The sequence below is a fragment of the Triticum urartu genome, chromosome 2 (assembly GCF_003073215.2).
Source record: "Triticum urartu cultivar G1812 chromosome 2, Tu2.1, whole genome shotgun sequence".
Lineage (NCBI taxonomy): Eukaryota > Viridiplantae > Streptophyta > Magnoliopsida > Poales > Poaceae > Triticum > Triticum urartu.
Window position 1 is genome coordinate 545,260,618 of NC_053023.1, and position 25,065 is coordinate 545,285,682.

At 45.9% G+C, this 25,065-nt stretch overlaps 1 protein-coding gene across 1 annotated transcript; it reads left to right on the top strand.

Annotated features, from left to right (window-relative positions):
- The first annotated feature begins 16,969 nt into the window (after nucleotides 1-16,969).
- LOC125538668 (galactose mutarotase-like) lies at nucleotides 16,970-20,617 on the top strand. Its single transcript, XM_048701937.1, has 5 exons — nucleotides 16,970-17,311; nucleotides 17,417-17,466; nucleotides 18,652-18,775; nucleotides 18,879-18,986; nucleotides 19,806-20,617. The coding sequence occupies exons 1-5, from the start codon at nucleotides 17,131-17,133 to the stop codon at nucleotides 20,447-20,449; spliced, it is 1,107 nt and encodes a 368-aa protein (XP_048557894.1). The 5' UTR covers nucleotides 16,970-17,130; the 3' UTR covers nucleotides 20,450-20,617.
- Nucleotides 20,618-25,065: the final 4,448 nt, after the last annotated feature.

Below are 25,065 nucleotides of genomic sequence, written 5' to 3' on the forward strand. Positions count from 1 at the left end.
GTATTGTGCCGAATGCCTTTGGCAACTTATGGTCGTGCAAAGTGGATCACATATTATTCATATATACTCTCTCCGTCCCATAATATAAGAACGTTTGTGACACTAGTGTCACAAACGTTTTTATATTATGGGACAGAGGGAGTAGATCTTAGTCAGTCTCTTGTGCAAGTATCTTCAAACGATTCTATGACTGATCAACTTGTTAGTTCCATCCAGTGCCTCCTCTTTCTTCTGTCTTTAACGTATAAACCAGTAATCTGCTCTTGTTTTTTGGTTGAGAGGGTGATAGTGTGTACTGGTTTGCTCGTGGGTTGAGGCCAAATACTGGGGACATTACACGCGCTGCGGAGGGAGGAGGCATCGTGGAGGCCCGGGGGATGGGCAGGCCAGCGCCTGCTTGCTTACTCGGTCCACCTGGTTGGGCGTGGCGCTAGGCACTACTACTTGTATGAAACAAGCACAAAATATAATCGAGAGAATTGATCACGCCTTCTTTAGGCCAGTTCTTTGAGCTTTTGATTCTTCAGAATCAGATTCTGGAAAACTGCTCACGGAATATGCTGTCCAGTTCTTTTCTGAGGTTGCAGTTTCAGATTATGTGATGAGTTGTGTGCTGAAAATGTCTGTAATGTTCCTGAACTGAAACCGCGTGCTGAATTGCTAACATTTAATTGTTTCGAACAATTTCTCTCGTCGAATATGAGCACGAAACAGTTTATGAATGTTATATTAAGTATATATTAGATATACGTGTTGTAACATAACCTGTATTTGTACGGTTCCCTCTTATAAATATATGACAGCCGTACCCACCAAGGGCATCGAGCATTGTTCCAAACTCTAATTTGTCTAACATGGTATCAGACGACGCGTTCGATCCGCGTCGTGCTTCCGCTTCCTCTGCCGCCGTCGCGTTAGCCTTCGCCGCCGTGCCGCCGCTGTCAACCCTGGCGACGGAATCGCCGTTCATGACGCCCACCCCGCTCGCCTGGGCCCGTCCGACCGCATCGGGGTCGCGGCCGCCAGCGCCCCGATCGCCCGCGCCTTCGCTCGCCCGTGATGCAGCCCTGGCGCGAAACTCCTTCGATCCCGCGCCGCCGAACTCCTTTGATCCCGCGCAGCCGTCCAACGATGCATCCCTGGCGGCAAACTACGGTGCCCCCATGCAGGATCGGGGTCGCGCCCCTGCGCAGCTGCCTTATGGTGCCACTGCGAACTATGTTGCGCCGCCGGCTTCAGGCCCTCGTGGTACCTCCGTCCAGGTGTCGTACGGCGGGCCGTATCCAGCGTCGTACGTCGCGCCAGCGCCGTATGCTTCGTCCTCCGCGGTGCCCTACGAGGCGTCGTATGGCGCGCCCTACGCTGCCCCTGTGTCGTACGTCGTGTCGCTGCAGCCCTACGATGTACCCCCTAAGGCGCCCTACGATCATCACCAACACTACCGTACGTCTCCGTTGGCCGATGCGCTGATTCCGTACAGTGCTCCTCCGACGTACGACTCGCAGCTCTCCGCACCGGTGGCTGAACCAGGACCGTTCCACTTCGCTCATCTGGTGACGGTGAAGCTCTCTGCTGACAACTACCTCTTGTGGTGCGCTCAGGTGTTGCCGCTAATGCGTAGTCACTACCTTGAGGGGTATGTCGACGGTACGCTGTCGTGTCCCCCGGCCATGGTTCCGATGCCCTCGGCCGCTGGTGGCTTCGTCATGGTGTCCAACCCTGCTCATCGTCGGTGGATCGCTCAGGATCAAGCTATTCTGGGTTCCATTCAGTCCTCGCTCACTCCCTCTGTGGCCGGCATGGTGGTCGTTGCCGCGACGTCGAGGGATGCATGGGCCACGCTCGACTCCAGCTTTTCCTCGCAGTCGCTGGCCCGTTCCTCTGCCATTCGTAACCAGCTGGGTGAGGTCAAGAAAAATGATCTCTCCGTCACGGCCTTCTTCAACAAGGTCAAAAGTTTGGCTGATACACTGTCGTCTATTGGGAAGCCTCTCCGTGAAGAAGAGTTTACTTCGTTCATTCTCAATGGGCTTGATGAGGACTATGATTCTCTTGTTGAAAATATCAATGGACGTGACACGCCGATGCCGCCTCGTGACCTCTACGCGTGCCTCCTCAACACCGAACAACGGCTAGCTGCTCGCCGCTCCGTCGGCGTCTACACGGAGGTCCCTTCTGCGAACGCCGCACTTCGCGGAGGTTCCCGTGGTGCCAAGCAGAAGGTGCCGCCGTCCGCGGGCAACCAGCCCCGTTCGCCTGCTCCACCTCCTCCGACGGCTGGTCGCAAGCGGCTACACTACGAGGCATGTGGTGGTGGGGTTGAGTGTCAACTCTGCGACATTGAGGGGCACTTGGCGTCTCGTTGCCATCGCCGCTTTAAACAAGATTTTCTTGGCATTGGGAACAATGGGAAGGGCAATGAGAAGCAAGCTGCTCTCGCTACACCGGATCCTGGGTTCACTCCTTCATACTCGGTGGATCCTGCCTGGTACATGGACACGGACGCTACAGACCATTTGACGAGCCAGCTTGACAAGCTGGCCACGCGCCAGCCCTACACTGGTCACGATCAGGTCCGCACGACCAATGGATCAGGTATGCCCATCTCACATGTTGGTCAGGCATCTCTCCTTTCACGTACCACTAAAACCTTGCGTCTATTTGATGTCCTTCGTGTTCTTTCAGTCACACGTAGTTTACTCTCGGTTCCTAAAATAACTCGTGACAACAATGTGTTTGTTGAGTTTCACCTTTCCATTTTTTTTGTTAAGGACCAGGACACGAGGGACGTTCTTCTTAGTGGTCGAGCTCACGACGGCTTATACGCGCTTGATGTGCCACGAGTCTCTCAAGCTTTCAGTGGTGTTCGGGTGTCATCGTCGCAGTGGCACTCTCGCCTTGGCCCCCCCGCTACTCCCATTGTGCACCATGTGCTTCATCGTCATCGTCTTCCTGTTGAGTGGAGTAATAAGGAGTTTCTAGTGTGTGATGCCTGTCAACCAGGCAAGAGTCATCAGTTGCCTTTATTTTGTATCAAGTCGTGTTGTCACGGCTCCTCTTGAACTTGTGTTTTTCGACGTGTGGGGCTATGCCCAAACTTCTGTTAGTGTTCACAACTATTATGTCAGTTTCATCGATGCTTTCAGTCGCTTTACTTGGATTTATCTTATTAAGTGCAAATCTGATGTGTTTCATGTCTTTATGCAATTTCAAGCACATGTTGAACGATTGCTTAAGCACAAAATTATCCATGTTCAGTCAGACTGGGGGGTGAGTATCATAACCTTAACACCTTCTTTCAGAAGCTTGGCATCTCACACCATGTGTCTTGTCCTCATACACATCAGCAGAACGGTGCAGCTGAGCGCAAGCACCGTCACATAGTTGAAACTGGCCTGACACTTCTTGCACATGCCTCTGTTCCGTTTCGGTTCTGGAGCGATGCTTTTGTTACTGCCTGTTTTTTGATAAATAGGATTCCCACATGACGTCTTCATATGAAGTCCCTGCTAGAATTGTTGCTTAATGAGACTCCAGATTACTCACTCCTCAAAGTGTTCGGATGTGCGTGTTGGCCGCATCTTCTTCCGTACAATAAGCATAAACTTGAGTATCGATCCAAACAATGTGTGTTTCTTGGGTACAGTCCTCTCCACAAAGGTTACAAGTGTCTTCACATTCCGACAAATCGTGTTTACATTTCTCGTGATGTTGTGTTCGATGAGACTGTCTTCCCGTTTTCCACGCTCACATCACCCACCAATACTCCCGTCACCGAGTTGCACTCTTTTCCAGTTTTGCCTGATCAATTTGTGGATGCTGCATATTCTCCTCTATTGTTGCCTAACCATGGTGCAGGGACTGGACGAGGCGCTCGACTTGAGCTTCTGGATGATGATATGGCCACAACTGCGCCAGCGGCTGCTACGCCGGACGAGGCGCTCGACGAGGCTGCCCCCGCCACTACCCCGCCTGACCCCGACGTCGATCACGCGTTCATGTCCCATGCACGTGGATCCAACGGGGTGCCCGCGTCGCCTGGGCCAGCGGCCTCGCTGTCGCCTGCGTCGGCTGAACTGCAAAGCTGTCGGTCAGGCCGGCTGGACCGCGGCGCTATCCCCTGGGCCAGAGGCCTCGCAGGTCACCGAGTCTTCGTAGCCTGGTCCGTCGACGCCGGTCACGCCCGGTATGTCTTCGCCGACCCTGACCGTACCACCGGATGCGCTTGTTGACTCGCCTGCCGGTGCGTCCTCCTCACCGCTGATGGACAGTGGCTCCTCTGGTGTGGCAGCTCCAGCGCCATCTCCGCCTGTCATCCGGCGTCCCCATACTCGCAGCAAAAGTGGCATCTTCCAACCGAAGAAGCGCACTGGCGGCACTGTCGCGTGGCTTGCGGCCTGTGTGGCGCATGCTGAGGCTGACCCTACGACTAAACCACGACATTTTCGAGCAGCACTTGGCATCCCACATTGGTGTGCTGCGATGGAGCAGGAGATTCATGCTCTTCAAAGAAACAACACTTGGCGTCTTGTTCCACCTCCATCTGGTGTCAATATTATTGACTCTAAATGGGTATTCAAGGTGAAGAAATATGTTGATGGCTCCATTGAGAGGTACAAGGCATGCCTGGTTGCCAAGGGATTCAAACAACGGTACGACATTGATTACGAAGACACATTCAGTCCTATTATTAAACCAACTACTATTCGTGTTCTTCTCTCTTTGGCTGTTACTCGCGGATGGTCGCTTCGACAGCTTGACGTTCAGAATGCCTTTCTCCATGGAGTTCTGGAAGAAGAGATTTATATGCGCCAGCCGCCAGGTTTTGTTGATCGTGCTCAGCCACATCATTTGTGTTGCCTTGTCAAAGCTCTCTATGGTTTGAAGCAGGCCCCGCGTGCATGGCATGCCCGTCTTGGCGCTGCTCTTCGTGCACATGGGTTTGTTCCTTCTACAGCAGACACGTCTCTGTTTATTCTTCAGCGACCTGAGGTGACTATGTACATTCTGGTCTATGTTGATGACATCATCCTTGTCAGTTTGTCTACTTCTGCTACGGATCGGCTTGTGTCCTCTCTTGGTGTTGAGTTTGCTATTAAGGATCGTGGGAGACTGCATTATTTTCTTGGCCTAGAGGTTCTTCATTCTGATAGTGGCTTGACTCTTACTCAGCAGAAGTACTCTCAGGATCTCCTGCGTCGTGCAGGTATGTTGCAGTGCAAGTCTGCTATGACTCCCATGTCTGCCACCGACAAACTGACAGCTCTTGCTGGTCACTTGCTCTCTCCTGAGGATGCCACTGAGTACCGCAGCATTGTGGGTGGACTGTAGTACTTGCTCATTACTCGACCAGACATATCATTTGCAGTTAACCGTGTGTGCCAGTATCTTCATGCACCACGTGATTCTCACTGGTCAGCCGTTAAGCGCATCTTGCGCTATGTTCGTCACACTGGTTCATATGGTCTCCATCTTTAGCCTGCACGTTCTGGACTGATCTCAGCATTTTCTGATGCTGATTGGGCTGGTAGTCTTGATGATCGACGATCCACGGGGGTACATGTTGTGTTCTTTGCGCCTAACTTGATCGCCTGGCAAGCTCGCAAGCAAGCTACGATGTCTTGAAGTAGTACCGAAGCTGAGTACAAAGCTGTTGCTAATGCCACAGCTGAGATCATGTGGGTGCAATCGTTGCTTCGAGAGTTGAAGGTGTACCCAACTCAGCCGCCTGTTCTTTGGTGTGGTAACATCGGTGCCACATACCTTTCATCCAATCCAGTATTTCATGCCCGAACGAAGCACATCAAAGTTGACTATCATTTTGTGAGGGAACGTGTTGCTCAGAAGCTCCTTCAGATTAAGTTTGTTTCTTCTAAGCATCAGCTTGCTGATATTTTTCACTAAACCCTTGCCCTTGCCTTCTTTTGAAGGATGTCGTCGCAATCTTAACCTTCTGAGTGTTTCAGGACATAGTTAAGATTGCGGGAGGGTGTTAGACTAAGTATATATTAGATATACGTGTTGTAACATAACATGTATTTGTACGGTTCCCTCCTATAAATATATGATAGCCGTACCCACCAAGGGTATCGAGCATTGTTCCAAACCCTAATTTGTCTAACAATGAATATCATAGAGTACTAAATATTACAATAACAGTTTGTCTAATTCACATCTAGATGTTTTCTAAGGATGTCACATCTAATCTCCTACAAATAACGCAACAATAAGAAACAAAAAACAAGCTGTGACAAATAAATAAATAAATAAACCACAAACATAGTGGACACAAGGTTAGATGTGACATATATATCACATCTAGATATGTCCTAAACAGACCCTTACAATAAAGAAAGTTTTAAAGTTTCCTTTGCTACAAAAAAGGGTCAACTACAAATAGAATGACTACTCTGGAGGTACAAGACTGGTAGCAATAGTCTCACGTGCTATGGTGATACGTCTCCAACGTATCTATAATTTTTGATTGTTCCATGCTATATTATATTCTGTTTTGGACATTATTGGGCTTTATTATACACTTTTATATTATTTTTGGGACTAACCTATTAACCGGAGGCCCAGCCCAAAATTGTTGTTTTTTGCCTATTTCAGAGTTTCGCAGAAAAAGAATATCAAACGGAGTCCAAACGGAATAAAACCTTCGGGAACGTGATTTTTGAAACGAACGTGATCCAGAGGACTTGGAGCCTATGTCAAGAAAGCAACCAGGAAGGCACGATGAGGGAGTCCTGGATTAGGGGGTCTCCAGACAGCCGGACTATCTCCATTGGCCGGACTGTTAGACTATGAAGATACAAGATTGAAGACTTCGTCTCGTGTCCGGATGGGACTCTACTTGGCGTGGAAGGCAAGCTAGGCAATACGTATATGGATATCTCCTCCTTTGTAACCGACCTCGTGTAACCCTAACCCTCTCTGGTGTCTATATAAACCGAAGGGTTTTAGTCCGTAGGACAACAATCACAACATACAATCATACCATAGGCTAGCTTCTAGGGTTTAGCCTCTCTGATCTCGTGGTAGATCTACTCTTGTACTACACATATCTTCAATATTAATCAAGCAGGACGTAGGGTTTTACCTCCATCAAGAGGGCTCGAACCTGGGTAAAACATCGTGTCCCCTGCCTCCTGTTACCATCCGGCCTAGATGCACAGTTCGGGACCCCCTACCCGAGATCCGCCGGTTTTGACACCGACACACGAGGTAGGGGGCGTGCCTACCCCCCCCCCCTCCCGGCGTGCCCTCCATCCTCATGGGGCCCACCTTGCTCCACTGACATACTTCTTCCTCCTATATATACCTACGTACCCCCAAACTACCAGATACGGAGCCAAAACCCTAATTCCACCGCCGCAACCTTCTGCACCCGTGAGATCCCATCTTGGGGCCTTTTCCACAGCTCTGCCGAGGGGGCATCGATCACGGAGGGCTTCTACATCAACACCATAGCCTCTCCGATGATGTGTGAGTAGTTTACCTCAGACCTTCGGGTCCATAGTTATTAGCTAGATGGCTTCTTCTCTCTTTTTGGATCTCAATACAATGTTCTCCCCCTCTCTTGTGGAGATCTATTCGATGTAATCTTGTTTTGCGGTGTGTTTGTTGAGACCGATGAATTGTGGGTTTATGATCAAGTTTATCTACGAACAATATTTGAATCTTCTCTGAATTCTTTTATGTATGATTGGTTATCTTTGCAAGTCTCTTCGAATTATCAGTTTGGTTTGGCCTACTAGATTGATCTTTCTTGCAATGGGAGAAGTGCTTAGCTTTGGGTTCAATCTTGCGGTGTCCTTTCCCAGTGACAGTAGGGGCAGCAAGGCACGTATTGTATTGTTGCCATCGAGGATAACAAGATGGGGTTTATATCATATTGCATGAGTTTATCCCTCTACATCATGTCATCTTGCTTAAAGTGTTACTCTGTTCTTTTGAACTTAATACTCTAGATGCATGCTGGATAGCGGTCGATGTGTGGAGTAATAGTAGTAGATGCAGGCAGGAGTCGGTCTACTTGTCTCGGACGTGATGCCTATATACATGATCATACCTAGATATTCTCATAACTATGCTCAATTCTATCAATTGATCAATAGTAATTTGTTTACCCACCGTAATACTTATGCTCTCGAGAGAAGCCACTAGTGAAACCTATGGCCCCCGGGTCTATTTTCTATCATATTAATCTTCCATCAACAAGCTATTTCTTGCACCGTTTTTATTTTGCTTTATTTACTTTGCACCTTTATCATAAAAATACGAGAAATATTATCTTATCATATCTATGAGATCTCACTTTCGTAAGTGACCGTGAAGGGATTGACAACCCCTTTATTGTGTTGGTTGCGAGGATTTTATTTGTTTGTCTAGGTGCGAGGGACTCGTGCGTGGCCTCCTACTGGATTGATACCTTGATTCTCAAAAACCGAGGGAAATACTTACGCTACTTTGCTGCATCACCCTTTCCTCTTCAAGGGAAAACCAACGCAGTGCTCAAGAGGTAGCAAGAAGGATTTCTGGCGCCGTTGCCGGGGAGTCTACGCAAAAGTCAACATACCAAGTACCCATCACAAACCCTTATCTCCCGCATTACATTATTTGCCATTTGCCTCTCGTTTCCCTCTCCCCCACTTCACCCTTGCCGTTTTATTTGCCCTCTCTCTCTTCGTCCTCCTTCTCTTTCCCTATTTGCCTCCTTTTGCCCGTTTCTTGTTTGCTTGTGTGTTGGATTGCTTGCCTGTCACGATGGCTCAAGATAATACCAAATTGTGTGACTTTACTAATACCAACAACAATGATTTTATTAGCACTCCGATTGCTCATCTTACCGATGCTGAATCTTATGAAATTAATGCTGCTTTGCCGAATCTTGTCATGAAAGATCCATTTTCCGGCCTTCCTAGTGAAGATGCCGCTACCCATCTAAACAACTTTATTGATTTGTGTGATATGCAAAAGACGAAAGATGTGGACAATGATATTGTTAAATTGAAGCTATTTCCTTTTTCGCTTAGAGATCGTGTTAAAGCTTGGTTTTTGTCTTTGCCTAAAAATAGTATTGATTCATGGAATAAGTGCAAAGATGCTTTTATCTCTAAGTATTTTCCTCCCGCTAAGATCATCTCTCTTAGAAACGATATTATGAATTTTAAGCAACTTGATCATGAACATGTTGCACAATCTTGGGAGAGGATGAAATTAATGATACGTCATTGCCCTACACATGGTTTGAATCTTTGGAAGATTATACAAAACTTTTATGCCGGATTGAATTTTGCTTCCAGAAATCTTTTAGATTCGGCCGCGGGAGGCAGTTTTATGTAAATCACTTTAGGAGAAGCTACTAAACTCCTAGATAATATTATGGTTAATTATTCTCAATGGCACACTGAAAGATCTACTAATAAGAAAGTGCATGCGATAGAAGAAATTAATGTTTTGAGTGGAAAGATGGATGAACTTATGAAATTATTTGCTAATAAAAGTGTTTCTTCTGATCCTAATGATATGCCTTTGTCTACTTTGATTGAGAATAATAATGAATTTATGGATGTGAATTTTGTTGGTAGGAACAATTTTGGTAATAACGCGTATAGAGGTAATTTTAATCCTAGGACGTATCCTAGTAATTCCTCTAATAATTATGGTAATTCCTACAACAATTCTTATGGAAATTTTAATAAGATGCCTCTGAATTTGAGACTAGTGTTAAGGAGTTTATGAATTCGCAAAAGAATTTCAATGCTTTTCTTGAAGAAAAATTGCTTAAAGTTGATGAATTGGCTAGGAACGTTGATATAATTTTTCTTGATGTTGATTCTTTTAAACTTAGATCTATTCCACCTAAGCATGATATCAATGAGTCTCTCAAGGCCATGAGAATTTCCATTGATGAGTGCAAAGAAAGAACCGCTAGGATGCGTGCTAAGAAAGATTGTTTTGTGAAAGCGTGTTCTTCTAGTTTCCATGAAAATAAAGATGAATATCTAAAAGTTATTGATGTGTATCCTATTAAATATTTGTTTTCCAATATGAATCTTGATAATGATGGGACTGAATATGATCCACCTTTACCTAGAAGGCGTTCCAAAAATTCGGAGTCTTTAGATCTTGATGTTAAAATTGGTAAAAGTGGGATTGAAGAGATCAAAACTTTAAATATCAATGAACCCACTATTTTGGATTTCAAGGAATTTAATTATGATAATTGCTCTTTGATAGATTGTATTTCCTTGTTGTAATCCGTGCTAAATTCTCCTCATGCTTATAGTCAAAATAAAGCTTTTACTAAACATATCGTTGATGCTTTGATGTAATCTTATGAAGAAAAACTTGAGTTGGAAGTTTCTATCCCTAGAAAACTTTATGATGAGTGGGAACCTACTATTAAAATTAAAATTAAAGATCATGAATGCTATGCTTTGTGTGATTTCGGTGCTAGTGTTTCCACGATTCCAAAGACTTTGTGTGATTTTCTAGGTTTCCGTGATTTTGATGATTGCTCTTTAAACTTGCACCTTGCGGATTCCACCATTAAGAATTCTATGGGAATAATTAATGATGTTCTTATTGTTGCAAATAGGAATTATGTGTCCATAGATTTTATTGTTCTTGACATAGATTGCAATCCTTCATGTCCTATTATTCTTGGTAGACCTTTCCTTAGAACGATTGGTGCAATTATTGATATGAAGGAAGGGAATATTAGATTCCAATTTCCGTTAAGGAAAGGCATGGAAAACTTCCCTAGAAATAAAATTAAATTACCATGTGAATCTATTATGAGATCCACTTATGGATTGCCTACCAAAGATGGCAATACCTAGATCTATCTTCGCTTTTATGCCTAGCAAGAGGCGTTAAACGATAGCGCTTGTTGGGAGGCAACCCAATTTTATTTTTATTCCTTGCTTTTTGCACCTGTTTAGTAATAAATAAGTTATCTAGCCTCTGTTTTGGTTGTTTTTGTGTTTAATTAGTGTTTGTGCCAAGTAGAATCATTGGGAAGACTTGGGAAAGTCTTTTTGATCTTGCTGTAAAAAACAGAAACTTTAGCGCTCATGAGAATTGCTTCCATTTCTATTTGGAAAGTGCTATTTAGTTAATTATTTTTGAAGATGATTAATAGATAAATTCCTCACGTCCAGCAATTTATTTTAGAATTTTTGGGGTTCTAGAAGTTTGCGTTAGCTACAGATTACTACAGACTGTTCTGTTTTTGACAGATTCTGTTTTTCGTGTGTTGTTTGCTTATTTTGATGAATCTATGGCTAGTAAAAGAGTTGATAAACCATAGAGAATTTGTAATACAGTAGGTTTAACACCAATATAAATAAAGAATGGGTTCATTACAGTACCTTGAAGTGGTGTTTGTTTTCTTTCGCTAACGGAGCTCACGAGATTTTCTATTTTGAGTTTTGTGTTGTGAAGTTTTCAAGTTTTGGGTTAAGTTTTGATGGATTATGGAACAAGGAGTGGCAAGAGCCTAAGCTTGGGGATGCCCATGGCACCCCGAGGTAAAATTCAAGGACACCCAAAAGTCTAAGCTTGGGGATGCCCCGGAAGGCATCCCCTCTTTCGTCTAATTCCATTGGTAACTTTACTTGGAACTATATTTTTATTCACCACATGATATGTGTTTTGCTTGGAGCGTCTTGTATTATCTGAGTCTTTATTTGTTAGTTTTCCACAATCATCCTTGCTGTACACACCTTTTGAGAGAGACTCACATGACTTGAAAATTATTAGAATACTCTATGTGCTTCACTTATATCTTTTGAGTTATATAGTTTTTGCTCTAGTGCTTCACTTATATCTTTTAGAGAACGATGGTGGATTTGTTTTATAGAAACAATTGTTCTCTCATGCTTCACTTATATTATTTTGAGAGTCCTACAAAACAGGGTGGTAATTTGCTTTAATTATGATAGACATTCAAGATTAGTAAAAAAATTATTATGAGTGTGTTGAATACTATGAGAAGTTTGGTACTTGATAATTGTTTTGAGATATGGAGATGGTGATATTAGAGTCATGCTAGTTGAGTAGTTGTGAATTTGAGGAATACTTGTGTTGAAGTTTGTGATTCCCATAGCATGCACGTATGGTGAACCATTATGTGATGAAGTCGGAGCATAATTTATTTATTGATTGTCTTCCTTATGAGTGGCGGTCGGGGACGATCAATGGTCTTTTCCTACCAATCTATCCCCCTAGGAGCATGTGTGTAATACTTTGTTTCGATAACTAATAGATCTTTGCAATAAGTATGTGAGTTCTTTATGACTAATGTTGAGTCCATGGATTATACGCACTCTCACCCTTCCACCATTGCTAGCCTCTCCAATATCACGCATTTTTCGCCGGTATCATACACCCACCATATACCTTCCTCAAAACAGCCACCATACCTACCTATCATGGCATTTCCATAGCCATTCCGAGATATATTGCCATGCAACTTTCCACCGTTCCGTTTAGTATGACACGCTCCATCATTGTCATATTGCTTTGCATGATCATGTAGTTGACATTGTATTTGTGGCAAAGCCACCGTTCATAATTCTTTCATACATGTCACTCTTGATTCATTGCATATCCCAGTACACCGCCGAAGGCATTCATATAGAGTCATATTTTGTTTTAAGTATTGAGTTGTAATTGTTGAGTTGTAAGTAAATAAAAGTGTGATGATCATCATTTTTAGAGCATTGTCCCAAGTGAGGAAAGGATAATGGAGACTATGATTCCCCCATAAGTCGGGATGAGACTCCGGACTAAATAAAAAAGGAGGCCATAAAAAAAGAAGAGAAAAGGCCCGAAATAAAAAAAAATGAGAGAAAAAGAGAGATGGGACAATGCTACTATCCTTTTACCACATTTGTGCTTCAAAGTAGCACCATGATCTTCATGATAGAGAGTCTCCTATGATATCACTTTCATATACTATTGGGAATTTTTCATTATAGAACTTGGCTTGTATATTCCAATGACGGGCTTCCTCAAAATACCCTAGGTCTTCGTGAGAAAGCGAGTTGGATGCACACCCACTTAGTTCCTTTTGCTGAGCTTTCATATACTTATAGCTCTAGTGCATCCGTTACATGGCAATCCCTACTCACTCACATTGATATCTATTAATGAGCATCGCCATAGCCCACTGGTACGCCTAGTTGATGTGAGACTATCTTCTCCCTTTTTTTCTTCTCCACAACCACCATTCTATTCACATATAGTGCTATGTCCATGGCTCACGCTCATGTATTGCGTGAAGATTGAAAAAGTTTGAAAACACCAAAAGTATGAAACAATTGCTTGGCTTCTTATCGGGGTTGTGCATGATTTAAATACTTTGTGTGGTGAAGATAGAGTATAGCCAGACTATATGATTTTGTAGGGATAACTTTCTTTGGCCATGTTATTTTGAGAAGACATAATTGCTTAGTTAGTATGCTTGAAGTATTATTATTTCTATGTCAATATTAAACTTTTGTCTTGGATCTTTCAGATCTGAATATTCATACCACAATTAAGAGAATTACATTAAAATTATGCCAAGTAGCATTCCACATCAAAAATTCTGTTTCTATCATTTACCTACTCGAGGACGAGCAGGAATTAAGCTTGGGGATGCTTGATACGTCTCCAACGTATCTATAATTTTTTATTTTTCTATACTATATTATATTCTGTTTTAGACATTATTGGGCTTTATTATACACTTTTATATTATTTTTGGGACTAACCTATTAACCGGAGGCCCGGCCCAGAATTGTTGTTTTTTGCCTATTTCAGAGTTTCGCAGAAAAAGAATATCAAACGGAGTCCAAACGGAATGAAATCTTCGGGAACGTGATTTTTTGGAACGAACGTGATCCAGAGGACTTGGACCCTACGTCAAGAAAGCAACCAGGAAGGCACGAAGTAGGGGGCGCGCCTACCCCCCCACCAAGCGCACCCTCCACCCTCGTGGGGCCATGTTGCTCCACCAACATACTTCTTCCTCCTATATATACCTACGTAACCCAAAACTATCAGATACGGAACCAAAACCCTAATTCCACCGCCGCAACCTTCTGTACCTGTGAGATCCCATTTTGTGGCCTTTTCCGGAGCTCCGCCGGAGGGGGCATCGATCACGGAGGGCTTCTACATCAACACCATAGTCTCTCCGATGATGTGTGAGTAGTTTACCTCAGACCTTCGGGTCCATGGTTATTATATAGATGGCTTCTTCTCTCTTTTTGGATCTCAATACAATGTTCTCCACCTCTCTTGTGGAGATCTATTCGATGTAATCTTCTTTTGCGGTGTGTTTGTTGAGACCGATGAATTGTGGGTTTATCATTAAGTTTATCTATGAACAATATTTGAATCTTCTCTGAATTCTTTTATGTATGATTAGTTATCTTTACAAATCTCTTGGAATTATCAGTTTGGTTTGGCCTACTAGATTGATGTTTCTTGCAATGGGAGAAGTGCTTAGCTTTGGGTCAATCTTGCGGTGTCCTTTCCCAGTGACAGTAGGGGCAGCAAGGCATGTATTGTATTGTTGCCATCGAGGATAACAAGATGGGGTTTATATCATATTTCATGAGTTTATCCCTCTACATCATGTCATCTTGCTTAAAGCGTTACTCTTTTCTTTTGAATTTAATACTCTAGATGCATGCTGGATAGCGGTCGATGTGTGGAGTAATAGTAGTAGATGCAGGCAGGAGTCGGTCTACTTGTCTCGGACGTGATGCCTATATACATGATCATACCTAGATATTCTCATAACTATGCTCAATTCTGTCAATTGCTCAATAGTAATTTGTTTACCCACCATAATACTTATGCTCTCGAGAGAAGCCACTAGTGAAACCTATGGCCCCCGGGTCTATTCTCCATCATATTAATCTTCCGTCAACAAGTTATTTCTTGCACCGTTTTTATTTTGCTTTATTTACTTTGCATCTTTATCATAAAAATACCCAAAATATTAATATTTACTTTGCATCTCACTTTTGTAAGTGACCGTGAAGGGATTGACAACCCCTTTATTGCGTTGGTTGCGAGGATTTTATTTGTTTGTGTAGGTGCGAGGGACTCGTGCGTGGCCTCCTACTGGATTGATACCTTGGTTCTAAAAAACTGAGGGAAATACTTACGCTACTTTGCTGCATCACCCTTTCCTCTTCAAGGGAAAACCAACGCAGTACTCAAGAGGTAGCATATGATCATGGTACCATCATCTTGTGCTGATAGAGCGTTGGTGCCTGTAAATGGTAAAGGAGATTGCACATACGCATCATTGTCAAATTTGTCAAAATGCTCTTGATATCACGAATGTAGTTGTGGAGACATATGCATGTAGTGACAATCATCTTTCGTGTCTCCGGTTTGTACCATGGTATGCCTCTGAGAATTCGCTATTTCATCTCAAGAACACCAAATGATCTTTCAATGACAAAGAAGAATGACTATGGCTAACTGTCTCATGTCTCCTCATCGGTGGGAGTTGTTGGAACTCTGGTACATGGTATCGTTGTCCTTGCCGACATGGATCATGAAATCCTATGATTGATCTTCAAGATCAAAGCATAGCATGGAGTTCAACACGCAACTACACCTACATATCGATCATACTTGCAAACTAGCATACTACACATGCTTTGATTCACAGTTAGTACCACATCTACCATAGTATCATCCTTGCCGACATGAAAAACAACATGAACATCATCAAAGCCTACAAGAAAAACCTAGCATGCTACCAATCCATCAACACTGGCTACCACACCATCAAATTCTCACGCACTAAAAGTCTACAGCGCTATCCACGTGCTCACAGATCTAAGTTAGAACGAGTAGGGAGGAGGGAATGATCGAACGCCATCGATGAAGCCGGGTGGAGGCACGGACCATGTCGAAGAAGAGGAGGAAGACAAACCGTCATTGTCGTCTACCGCCAGGCGGAGAAGACGTGCTGCTTACCAGTTCGTTTGTGACGAAATCCGCGCGGGACGGAGTGCTCGAGGGATGGGGGAATGGTGACGGGGTTTTTTACGGTGAGCCAAAGTTGGCTATATAAGGCCACCAATTTGGCCAGAGGTGGCCCAATTCCTTCGCCGCTTCTGGGGATGCGCGCGAGCTCATGCCATTTCCCTGCTCGCATGGGCTCGACGCCACGTTCCCCTCCCTTGCATCGTCCGAGCCTGTTTGAGAGAAAATGGCCTATTCGACCGTTCCAAACAGATCTGGATGGGGATGTTTTAAGATTCGTGCTATGCAAAGCAAATACCAGTAAACACATGCTACTCAAACATGTCAAATTTACATTGAACGGTCGTGATTTAGGGGAATACAGGCTAGCAAACGCGTGCTTGGGGACTCGCTGCTGCTACGTTACCAAAGAGACAAACGTACTACTTGAGGCGCATTGCCTAGGTAAGAAAAAAAAAACTACTTGAGGCGCTTATCGGAGGCGAATCTCGCCCGAGAAGACGCTGCACCGTATCACTCTCAAGTGAGAAAACCGTTCTCCCCCGAGTCGGACGTCGCCGGCAGATTATCACCCCTGCCCCACAGCGCTGCAGCCTCCAGCGGATGCGACCGCACGACCCATTCGCCACGATGCTTCTCCTTGCTCTCCGCATCAATAATCCCACTCCCACCGTCGTTACGTAACGTGCGCCACTCTGCGTATGCAACAAACAAACACGATGCCGGTTAGTGTACACGTTCAAGTGCCAAATCGTCGGTAATCATCATAGAGGAAGGAGAGCATCCAAATATTCCGGCTCGCCGTTCACACACCCATCCCATCGGCGCCAGCGCTGGACGGGCACGGCGAGACGAGAGGAGCGAGTCTCGCCAGGGGACGCACGCGGAGCACAGGACAAAGACAAAGCCGTGACATTTCTATGGACTACGGGGCCTCGGGAGCAGAAACCGAGGGGGAAACAGCCACTCCAGATTTGTCACCACGCCACCATCACATCCATGCGCTGCGCTTTATATACCTGACACTCTGACCACATATCCGCCCACGAGCAACTGGTCTGCACACCCACCCAGTGGCCCGCCCCTCCTCTCTTCGTCTTCCTCTCGCAGCTTGCAGCAATGGCCGGAGCACCGCTGCTTCTTCTTCTCGCGGCGGTGTGCCTCGCGTGCTTCGCCCCCGGCGCCAATGCGGCGGGGAGGAAGATGGTCGGCGTCTACGAGCTCAGCAAGGGAGATTTCTCTGCCAAGGTCACCAACTGGGGCGCCACCGTCACCTCCGTCGTCTTTCCGGATTCCAAAGGTGTGTCTTGGGATTTCGCTATGCTTCATGTTCTTGGATCTTGCGATGCTTTTGTGCCCGCCATCAGGAAGGAATTCTGCCTGAGCTTTTCTTTTTCTCTGTCAGGGAATTTGGGTGATGTTGTCCTTGGCTATGACACCATCGGTGAATATGTTGTAAGTTCACACACTCGATCATTCTCATCCATAAACCCACTCTTCAATAGTGATTATTATGCATCTCTACTCTGTTTTCTGGAGAGCACTGTCTGGTCTGCTTGTGCCAGAACTTGTGTAGTATTCTTCAGTTTTGGCATCCTAGATTGGTGTAGATTGTAGAACAGCGTAACGTACAGACAATACGGAGTACATTTTTCTATCTAGGAAAGAAGATACATTCATCTTAATTATAGATTATTTTTTTGCATTTCGAAACGGCAGGGGAGTTAATTGGTGATTGAAACATCCCATAAATTGCTGTCAGGTGTCAAATCGTTCCCATTTCACATACTCCCTCCGTCACGGTTTAAAATGCGTGCTTGGAAATTCTCTAGAACCTAAGTGGTTATCTATTGATTGTGGGATGGACTAAAAAATAGCATTCACACTACGCATGCATATAAAAATAGTATATCGGAGTACTAATTAGCTACTAGAAATAAATGCAATGCGTCCTAAATCTTGTCTATTGTGAAAACGCACGCAAATTTAACTGTGCCTTATAAACTGTGACGGAGGAAGTATCAAGCTCATCAATTCATTTAGAATCCGTCTCGCCGGCTTCAATATTGCGAGTTAAAATTTTCCAGACAAGGTGGTCCACCTGTTAAGACACACTCCCTCTTGAACTAAAACCAGGTCACTTATTTGGGAGGGAGGGGTACTAGAAAACAATCAGCACACAAACTATGTTGCAATCGCCACGCCTGACTTGCGTGGACGACACCGGTGTGGCAAAGTTACATAACAAAACATGTAAAGCGACTAGCTGGATGCCATTCTATGAGCTATACCAGTGGCCATGTTACCCGTGAAAATAGCATATGACCACGCAAAGGACAAGTGACAACCTCACCATGTGATGCCGGTCTTGACCACCATTAACTTATCCTCCACTTTTTTAAGTTTTCTTCCATCAAGTTTCTTTTGGGGAAGCTTCACTTCTCCATGTCAAATAAGGTTACAATTTAGTCACACGAGCTTGTTGAAAAAGTTACCCCATCCTTTTCAAAAGGAAAAATTTGCATGCAATCAGAGAATGACAGTTCAGAGTGATTAATTGCATCGAATTATCTCCTCAAACTCAAATGGTAAATTTTAACACTTTGCTTGACTGGTTTTCTGACGAATCTTGCCATTCAGAACGGATCCAGTTACTTTGGAGCGCTGGTTGGACGAGTAGCCAACAGGGTTGCCAAGGCGCGCTTCGTGCTCGATGGAAAAGTCTACCACCTATATGCCAACGATGGCAAGAACGCACTTCATGGTATGTATGCTCCACAGTTTAGATATCTATGTTAATCTGTGAAGCAAACTCATGGTAATATATACAGACAAACAAGTTATTTATTTATCTTGCTCTTGCTCAGGTGGCCATAGGGGCTTCAGCAAGGTTATATGGACGGTGAAGGAATATGTCAGTGGTGGTGACTCCCCACACATCACACTGTACTATCATAGCTTCGACGGAGAACAAGGTAACGATTATTTAGTCTAGATTTGTAGTGCTTTTTTGTTTTCCTGATCTTCAAATATCGGTCACTTTCATGTACTATTGAGCAAATCTGAAGAAAATCTGGATCACTGCTACTGCATATTTGACCACTGACCTTGTGTGTTGTACTCATCTATGGCAATTTAAGAGCTGAAACATCAGACATGATTCTAGTGTAATACAGTAGTATAACCAAAACAAACCTAGAAATCATTAGACCCCATCATGAAGAGTAGCGGTCAAACTCACATTTAAGAAGATCCAGAGCACAGGATGCAAGCTAGGTTCCTTAAGAATAGGAATATATACTACTCCCCCTGTAAACTAATATAAGAGTGTTTAGATCACTAAATATTAGTTTACGGAGGGAGTACTTCATAGCAAATTTTTGCAGTGTGCATCTAACGACGCAAATACCTGAAGATATTCTTCCGCTTTTAAATGAAAAAAAAAACTGGCCGAGGCAAATATCCGCCCAAGATCATCTATCAAGCAGCAGTGGCCACACCATCATGCCTTCATGTGGACCTGTATGTGCATCATCCACTCGACATGATTGATTATCTTGCTCGGTTGGGTGCTTCCTTTCCCCCTCTCTTTTTGCTATCCAACACAACAGTCCAAGATCATGACCATCTTGACGGCAGAATGGCATCGTGCACGCCGAGAATCTAGTAAAGAAAAAAAAGTAGTTGCAAATGTGTTTGCTCTTATCTTTTCTACAGACGCTGCAAACCGTTCGTGCATGCGCGGTGCAATTGAGCCCGTAGAAAGTTTACAATTTTGTCTCTGTGAATTGCAGGGTTCCCCGGGGCCCTGGACGTGTACGTGACGTACGAGCTGTCGAGCCCGTACGTGCTGAGCGTGCGCATGAACGCGACGGCGCTGGACAAGGCCACGCCGGTGAACCTGGCGCAGCACACGTACTGGAACCTGGGCGGGGAGGGCAGCGGCGACGTCCTGGGCAACACGGTCCAGCTCTTCGCGGCCCGGTACACGCCCGTGGACGCCACGCTCATCCCGACGGGGCAGCTGGCGCCCGTGGCCGGCACGCCCTACGACCTCCGGGCGCCGACCGCCGTGCGCGAGCACCTCCGCCAGGTCGTCGGCGGCAGCAGCAACGGCAGCACCATCTACGGCTACGACATCAACTACGTGGTCGACGGCGACGCGCGCGCGCTGCGCAAGGTGGCGGCCGTCCGGGACGGCGCGTCCGGGCGCGCGCTGGAGCTGTGGGCGGACCAGCCCGGCGTGCAGTTCTACACCGGCAACTTCCTCCAGGACGTCAAGGGGAAGGGCGGCAGCGTGTACGGGCAGTACGGCGCGCTGTGCCTCGAGACGCAGGGGTTCCCCGACGCCGTCAACCACCCGGAGTTCCCGTCGCAGATCGTGAGGCCTGGCCAGGCGGCGTACAAGCATGACATGGTGTTCAAGTTCTCCTTCTAGCTAGAGCTGGTCGACCCAAGGATGGGCATCGCTGTTTAGGCAACTTCAGTCGAGTGACCGTTCTCCTGGATGTTGTGACTCTTTTGGTGTCGGTACTTGGTAGGAAGATCAGCAATAATACTCTCGGGTACGAGTCTATTTTTGCACTGAAAACTGAAAGTTATGGGATGCCCCTAGTGTACGGGTGCGTCGATATATCCCAAACCGTCCTCAACGCCGGTTACAGACACGTCGCGCGTCTCCTTTGTGTCCGTCCCAGCCTCACATGTCGGCTGACCAACCATCACACACGGTCATATTTATTGCGGCCACCTACAACGGGACCCATGCCAGTGAGTGAAAGCTAGGGGAGGCCGTCCTTTTTTAATCCACGCATGCCCCGAGAGGGAGGGGGGGGGGGCTGGCGACAAGCAAACCCTAGCGCCATGGCCTTCTTCAGCGGCAGCGGCAATAGCAAGCTCACCCCGACGCCAGCTCGTCTGGCCATCGCCGCCTGCACGCGTCGTGAGGGAGCGGCTGCACATACCGGTGCACCAGGCACGTTGGCACTGGCAGTATCGACAGCCGCTGCCATACCCAAATGTCACCCTGCCGCACGACTGTCACCTGGATCCGCGGCGCATCCCGATGCTGACTGTGCCACGGTCGCGTCGGGCTCACGCCGAGGAGGTACGAAGACGCTTGGATCTCCTGACGCAGGAGCTGCTTATGTGCCGGACTCTCTTGATTGGGAGGTCTGGTTTGTTCTCGAGCACGAAGAGCAACTTTGTCGTGGCGTCCAACACCACCACATCAACCCCCTTCCCCCATCGGCCCTAGTCGTCAAGCCAGATGAGGAGGAGAGGGTTGCCTACCAGGCCGCGTTGGCGGCGGCCCATGCAGACCTCCATCAAGGAGACCCGGCGAAGGAGGAGTAGGCGGCCTACCAGGGGAGGCTGGTGTTGGAAATATGCCCTAGAGGCAATAATAAAAGTATTATTATTATATTTCTTTGTTCATGATAATTGTCTTTATTCATGCTATAACTGTATTATCCGGAAATCGTAATACACGTGTGAATACATAGACCATAATATGTCCCTGGTAAGCCTCTAGTTGACTAGCTCGTTGATCAACAGATAGTCATGGTTTCCTGGCTATGGACATTGGATGTCATTGATAACGGGATCACATCATTAGGAGAATGATGTGATGGACAAGACCCAATCCTAAGCATGGCACAAAGATCGTGTAGTTCGTTTGCTAGAGCTTTTCCAATGTCAAGTATCTTTTCCTTTGACCATGAGATCGTGTAACTCCCGGATACCGTAGGAGTGCCTTGGGTGTATCAAACGTCACAACGTAACTGGGTGACTATAGAGGTGCATTACAGGTATCTCCGAAAGTGTCTGTTGGGTTGACACGGATCGAGACTGGGATTTGTCACTCCGGATAACGGAGAGGTATCACTGGGCCCACTCGGTAATGCATCATCATTATGAGCTCAAGGTGACCAAGTGGTTGGTCACGGGATCATGCGTTACGGTACGAGTAAAGTGACTTGCCGGTAACGAGATTGAACAAGGTATTGGGATACCGACGATCGAGTCTCGGGCAAGTAACATACCGATTGACAAAGGGAATTGTATACGGGGTTGATTAATCCTCGACATCGTGGTTCATCCGATGAGATCATCATGGAGCATGTGGGAGCCATCATGGGTATCCAGATCCCGCTGTTGGTTATTGACTGGAGAGTCGTCTCGGTCATGTCTGCTTGTCTCCCGAACCCGTAGGGTCTACACACTTAAGGTTCGGTGACGCTAGGGTTGTGAAGATATGTATATGCAGTAACCCGAATGTTGTTCGGAGTCCCGGATGAGATCCCAGACGTCACGAGGAGTTCCGGAATGGTCCGGAGGTAAAGAATTATATATAGGAAGTGCTGTTTCGGCCATCGGGACAAGTTTCGGGGTTATCGGTATTGTACCGGGACCATCGGAGGGGTCCCGGGGGCCCACCGGGTGGGGCCACCTGTCCCGGGGGGCCACATGGGCTGTAGGGGGTGCGCCTTGGCCTAGATGGGCCAAGGGCACCAGCCCTACTAGGCCCATGCGCCTAGGGTTTCCACCACGGAGGAGTCCAAGTGGTGGAAGGCACCCCGAGGTGCCTTGGGGGGGAGGGAAACCCTCCCCTGGCCGCCGCACCTAGGAGATTGGATCTCCTAGGCTGTGCACCACCCCCCCTTGGCCCTCCTATATATTAGTGGGGGAGAGGAGGGATTTCATACCTCAGCCTTTGGTGCTTCCTCTCTCCCCGTTACGTCTCTCTCTCGTAGTATAGGCGAAGCCCTGCTACTGTGACGCCCTGCATCCACCACCACGCCGTCGTGCTGCTGGATCTTCATCAACCTCTCTTCCCCCCTTGCTGGATCAAGAAAGGAGGAGACGTCATCCGTTCCGTACGTGTGTTGAACGCGGAGGCATCGTCCGTTCGGTGCTAAGATCATCGGTGATTTGAATCACGTCGTGTTCGACTACATCATCCCCGTTCTTTGAACGCTTCCGCTCGCGATCTACAAGGTACGTAGATGCATCTAATCACTCGTTGCTAGATGAACTCATAGATGGATCTTGGTGAAACCGTAGGAAATTTTTTGTTTTCTGCAACGTTCCCCAACAGTTGGCGGAGGCCCTCGTCCTGTCTGTGGCCGGGTACTGCGTCGTTCCGCAGTTGCCGCCGAGGATCCCCGAGCCGCCACCAACCGAGCCTATGGCGGAGCGGTACATGTGGGCCGGTGGGCTGCATGAGTGCGTCAGCGCGGCCCCCATGTGGCTCCGCTCAACGCCGCGCAGGAGGCGGCGTACCTTGAGCAGTGGAAGACTCACACGTTGGTGGTTGAGCGGGCAGAGGGCGAGCGCGAGGAGGAGGAGGAGGAGGGCCGTGCCCGCGGCCAATAAGTCCAGCCGATGATGCAGTCAGCGCAACAGGGTGACATGGCCCGGGCCTGGGAGGCGGCATTTCCCTAGGCTGGCCCGGCGTCAGAGTGGGTCGACCTCACTGGCCGCGGGTTGGAGGACGAGGACGCCTAAGAAAACGGGCGGCTGCGCAAACTTTTTCTAATTATGTTTTATTAATGTTAATGTAAACTTTGGGCGGGGATTGACGGGCTTTAATGTTTAATTATGTCAAGTTTGAACGTGTTTGTTGTGTTTTTTTGTCCGCATGCAAAAAAATGGGACGGGCCAGCGTTGGATACGTGCGCCGATCCAAATGAAAAAAGGATAATGGCGTTCGAGCGACCGACCCAAACGGACAAAAAACGAACAAAACGCGCGTCCGTTTAGGCCGGCCGGTTGGAGTTGCTCTTATCCGTTGTGCCTACTTGCTTATTTTTTCTTTCTTATTTTTCGTCAGATGTTAAGTTTGAAAAAACACAACGTCTCCCTATTCTGATTTTCTTTATTTTTTCGGTTTTGTTTGGCTGTTTTTTTGTTTGTGTTTTTCTTTTCTTTTTCATTTTTTTCTCTTCTTAGGCATTTTTCCTCTTCCATTTTCATTTTATTTTCCTTTCTTAATTCACAAACGTTTCTTAAATTCATGAAATTTTCATTTTTCTGATTTTTTTATAAATCCGTGAGCATTTTTCTTACATTTGTGAAGTTTTTCCAAGTCCATGATTTTTTTTCCAGATGCATGAATGTTTTTCATATCCACTAACTCTTTTTAATTTTTATGATTTTTTTAAAAAAATGTGCAAACTTTTTTTAAAATCGATGAACTTATTTTAGATTTGTGTTTTTTGAAAATCTATAAACTTTTTTCATTTTCACTAACTTTTCATTACTATCTTTTTTTAATTCATGAAATTTTCTGAAATTCAATTTTTTGCAATTGTTTTTCATATTTTTTAAACTTTTCCAAACCTGCATTTTTTTACAAAATTTGAGAACTTTTGTCAAATGTTTTTTTTAAAAATCCATAAAAAAGTTATTTCACAATTTTTCCTAGCGTTATTAAAACACTGTCCGGTTTTTCTCTCTTCTGCGTGAGGAGCACCAGGGTGGAAGATGATGATGGAGGATTTGGTTGTTGTGTGTGTGATTCATCCCATCGAAGAAGAAAAACGCATAAGGAGGGACGCGAGGGCGACCAGTGCGAGCGCCTGACCGGTACCGATCAGGATCCCTTTCCATGTGAAAAAATGCATGCTTCCGAAAAAGGGTTTTCATCGCTTTGTATTACTAAGGTCCTGTTTGTTTCAACTTTCTTGAAGTTTAATCACCTGTGAATTCGCTTCAGTGGCGAAGCTGATTCTGCGAATCAGCTTCACCACTGAAGTACAGTTTGAGGTGTTTCAGGAAATTGCATTAAAAATGGCCCAAATCCAGATTCAAATAGCTGTTTGTTTCAGATTTCAGATTCAGCTTCACTAGCAAAGCTGAATCTGGTCCCAGAGTCCGATACAAACATGACCTAAGCAACCAATGATATGTGTTGGGGGCGGAAGCAGCACAGACACGCCTAAACGAACCGAAAGAGAAAATACAAAAGAAACAAATGCCGACAACGACATATCGACCAAAACGAAGAAGCCTCACGACCACTTCACCACCAGAGATCTCCCACCAAGCTCC

What these genes read in the sequence shown, in the direction of transcription:
- LOC125538668 (XM_048701937.1), top strand. Translation starts at nt 17,131, where the DNA reads ATGGCCGGAGCACCGCTGCTTCTTCTTCTCGCGGCGGTGTGCCTCGCG. An exon ending in CGTCTTTCCGGATTCCAAAG is followed by an intron (nt 17,312 to 17,416) that starts GTGTGTCTTGGG and finishes TTTCTCTGTCAG; the next exon opens with GGAATTTGGGTGATGTTGTC. An exon ending in TGGCAAGAACGCACTTCATG is followed by an intron (nt 18,776 to 18,878) that starts GTATGTATGCTC and finishes GCTCTTGCTCAG; the next exon opens with GTGGCCATAGGGGCTTCAGC.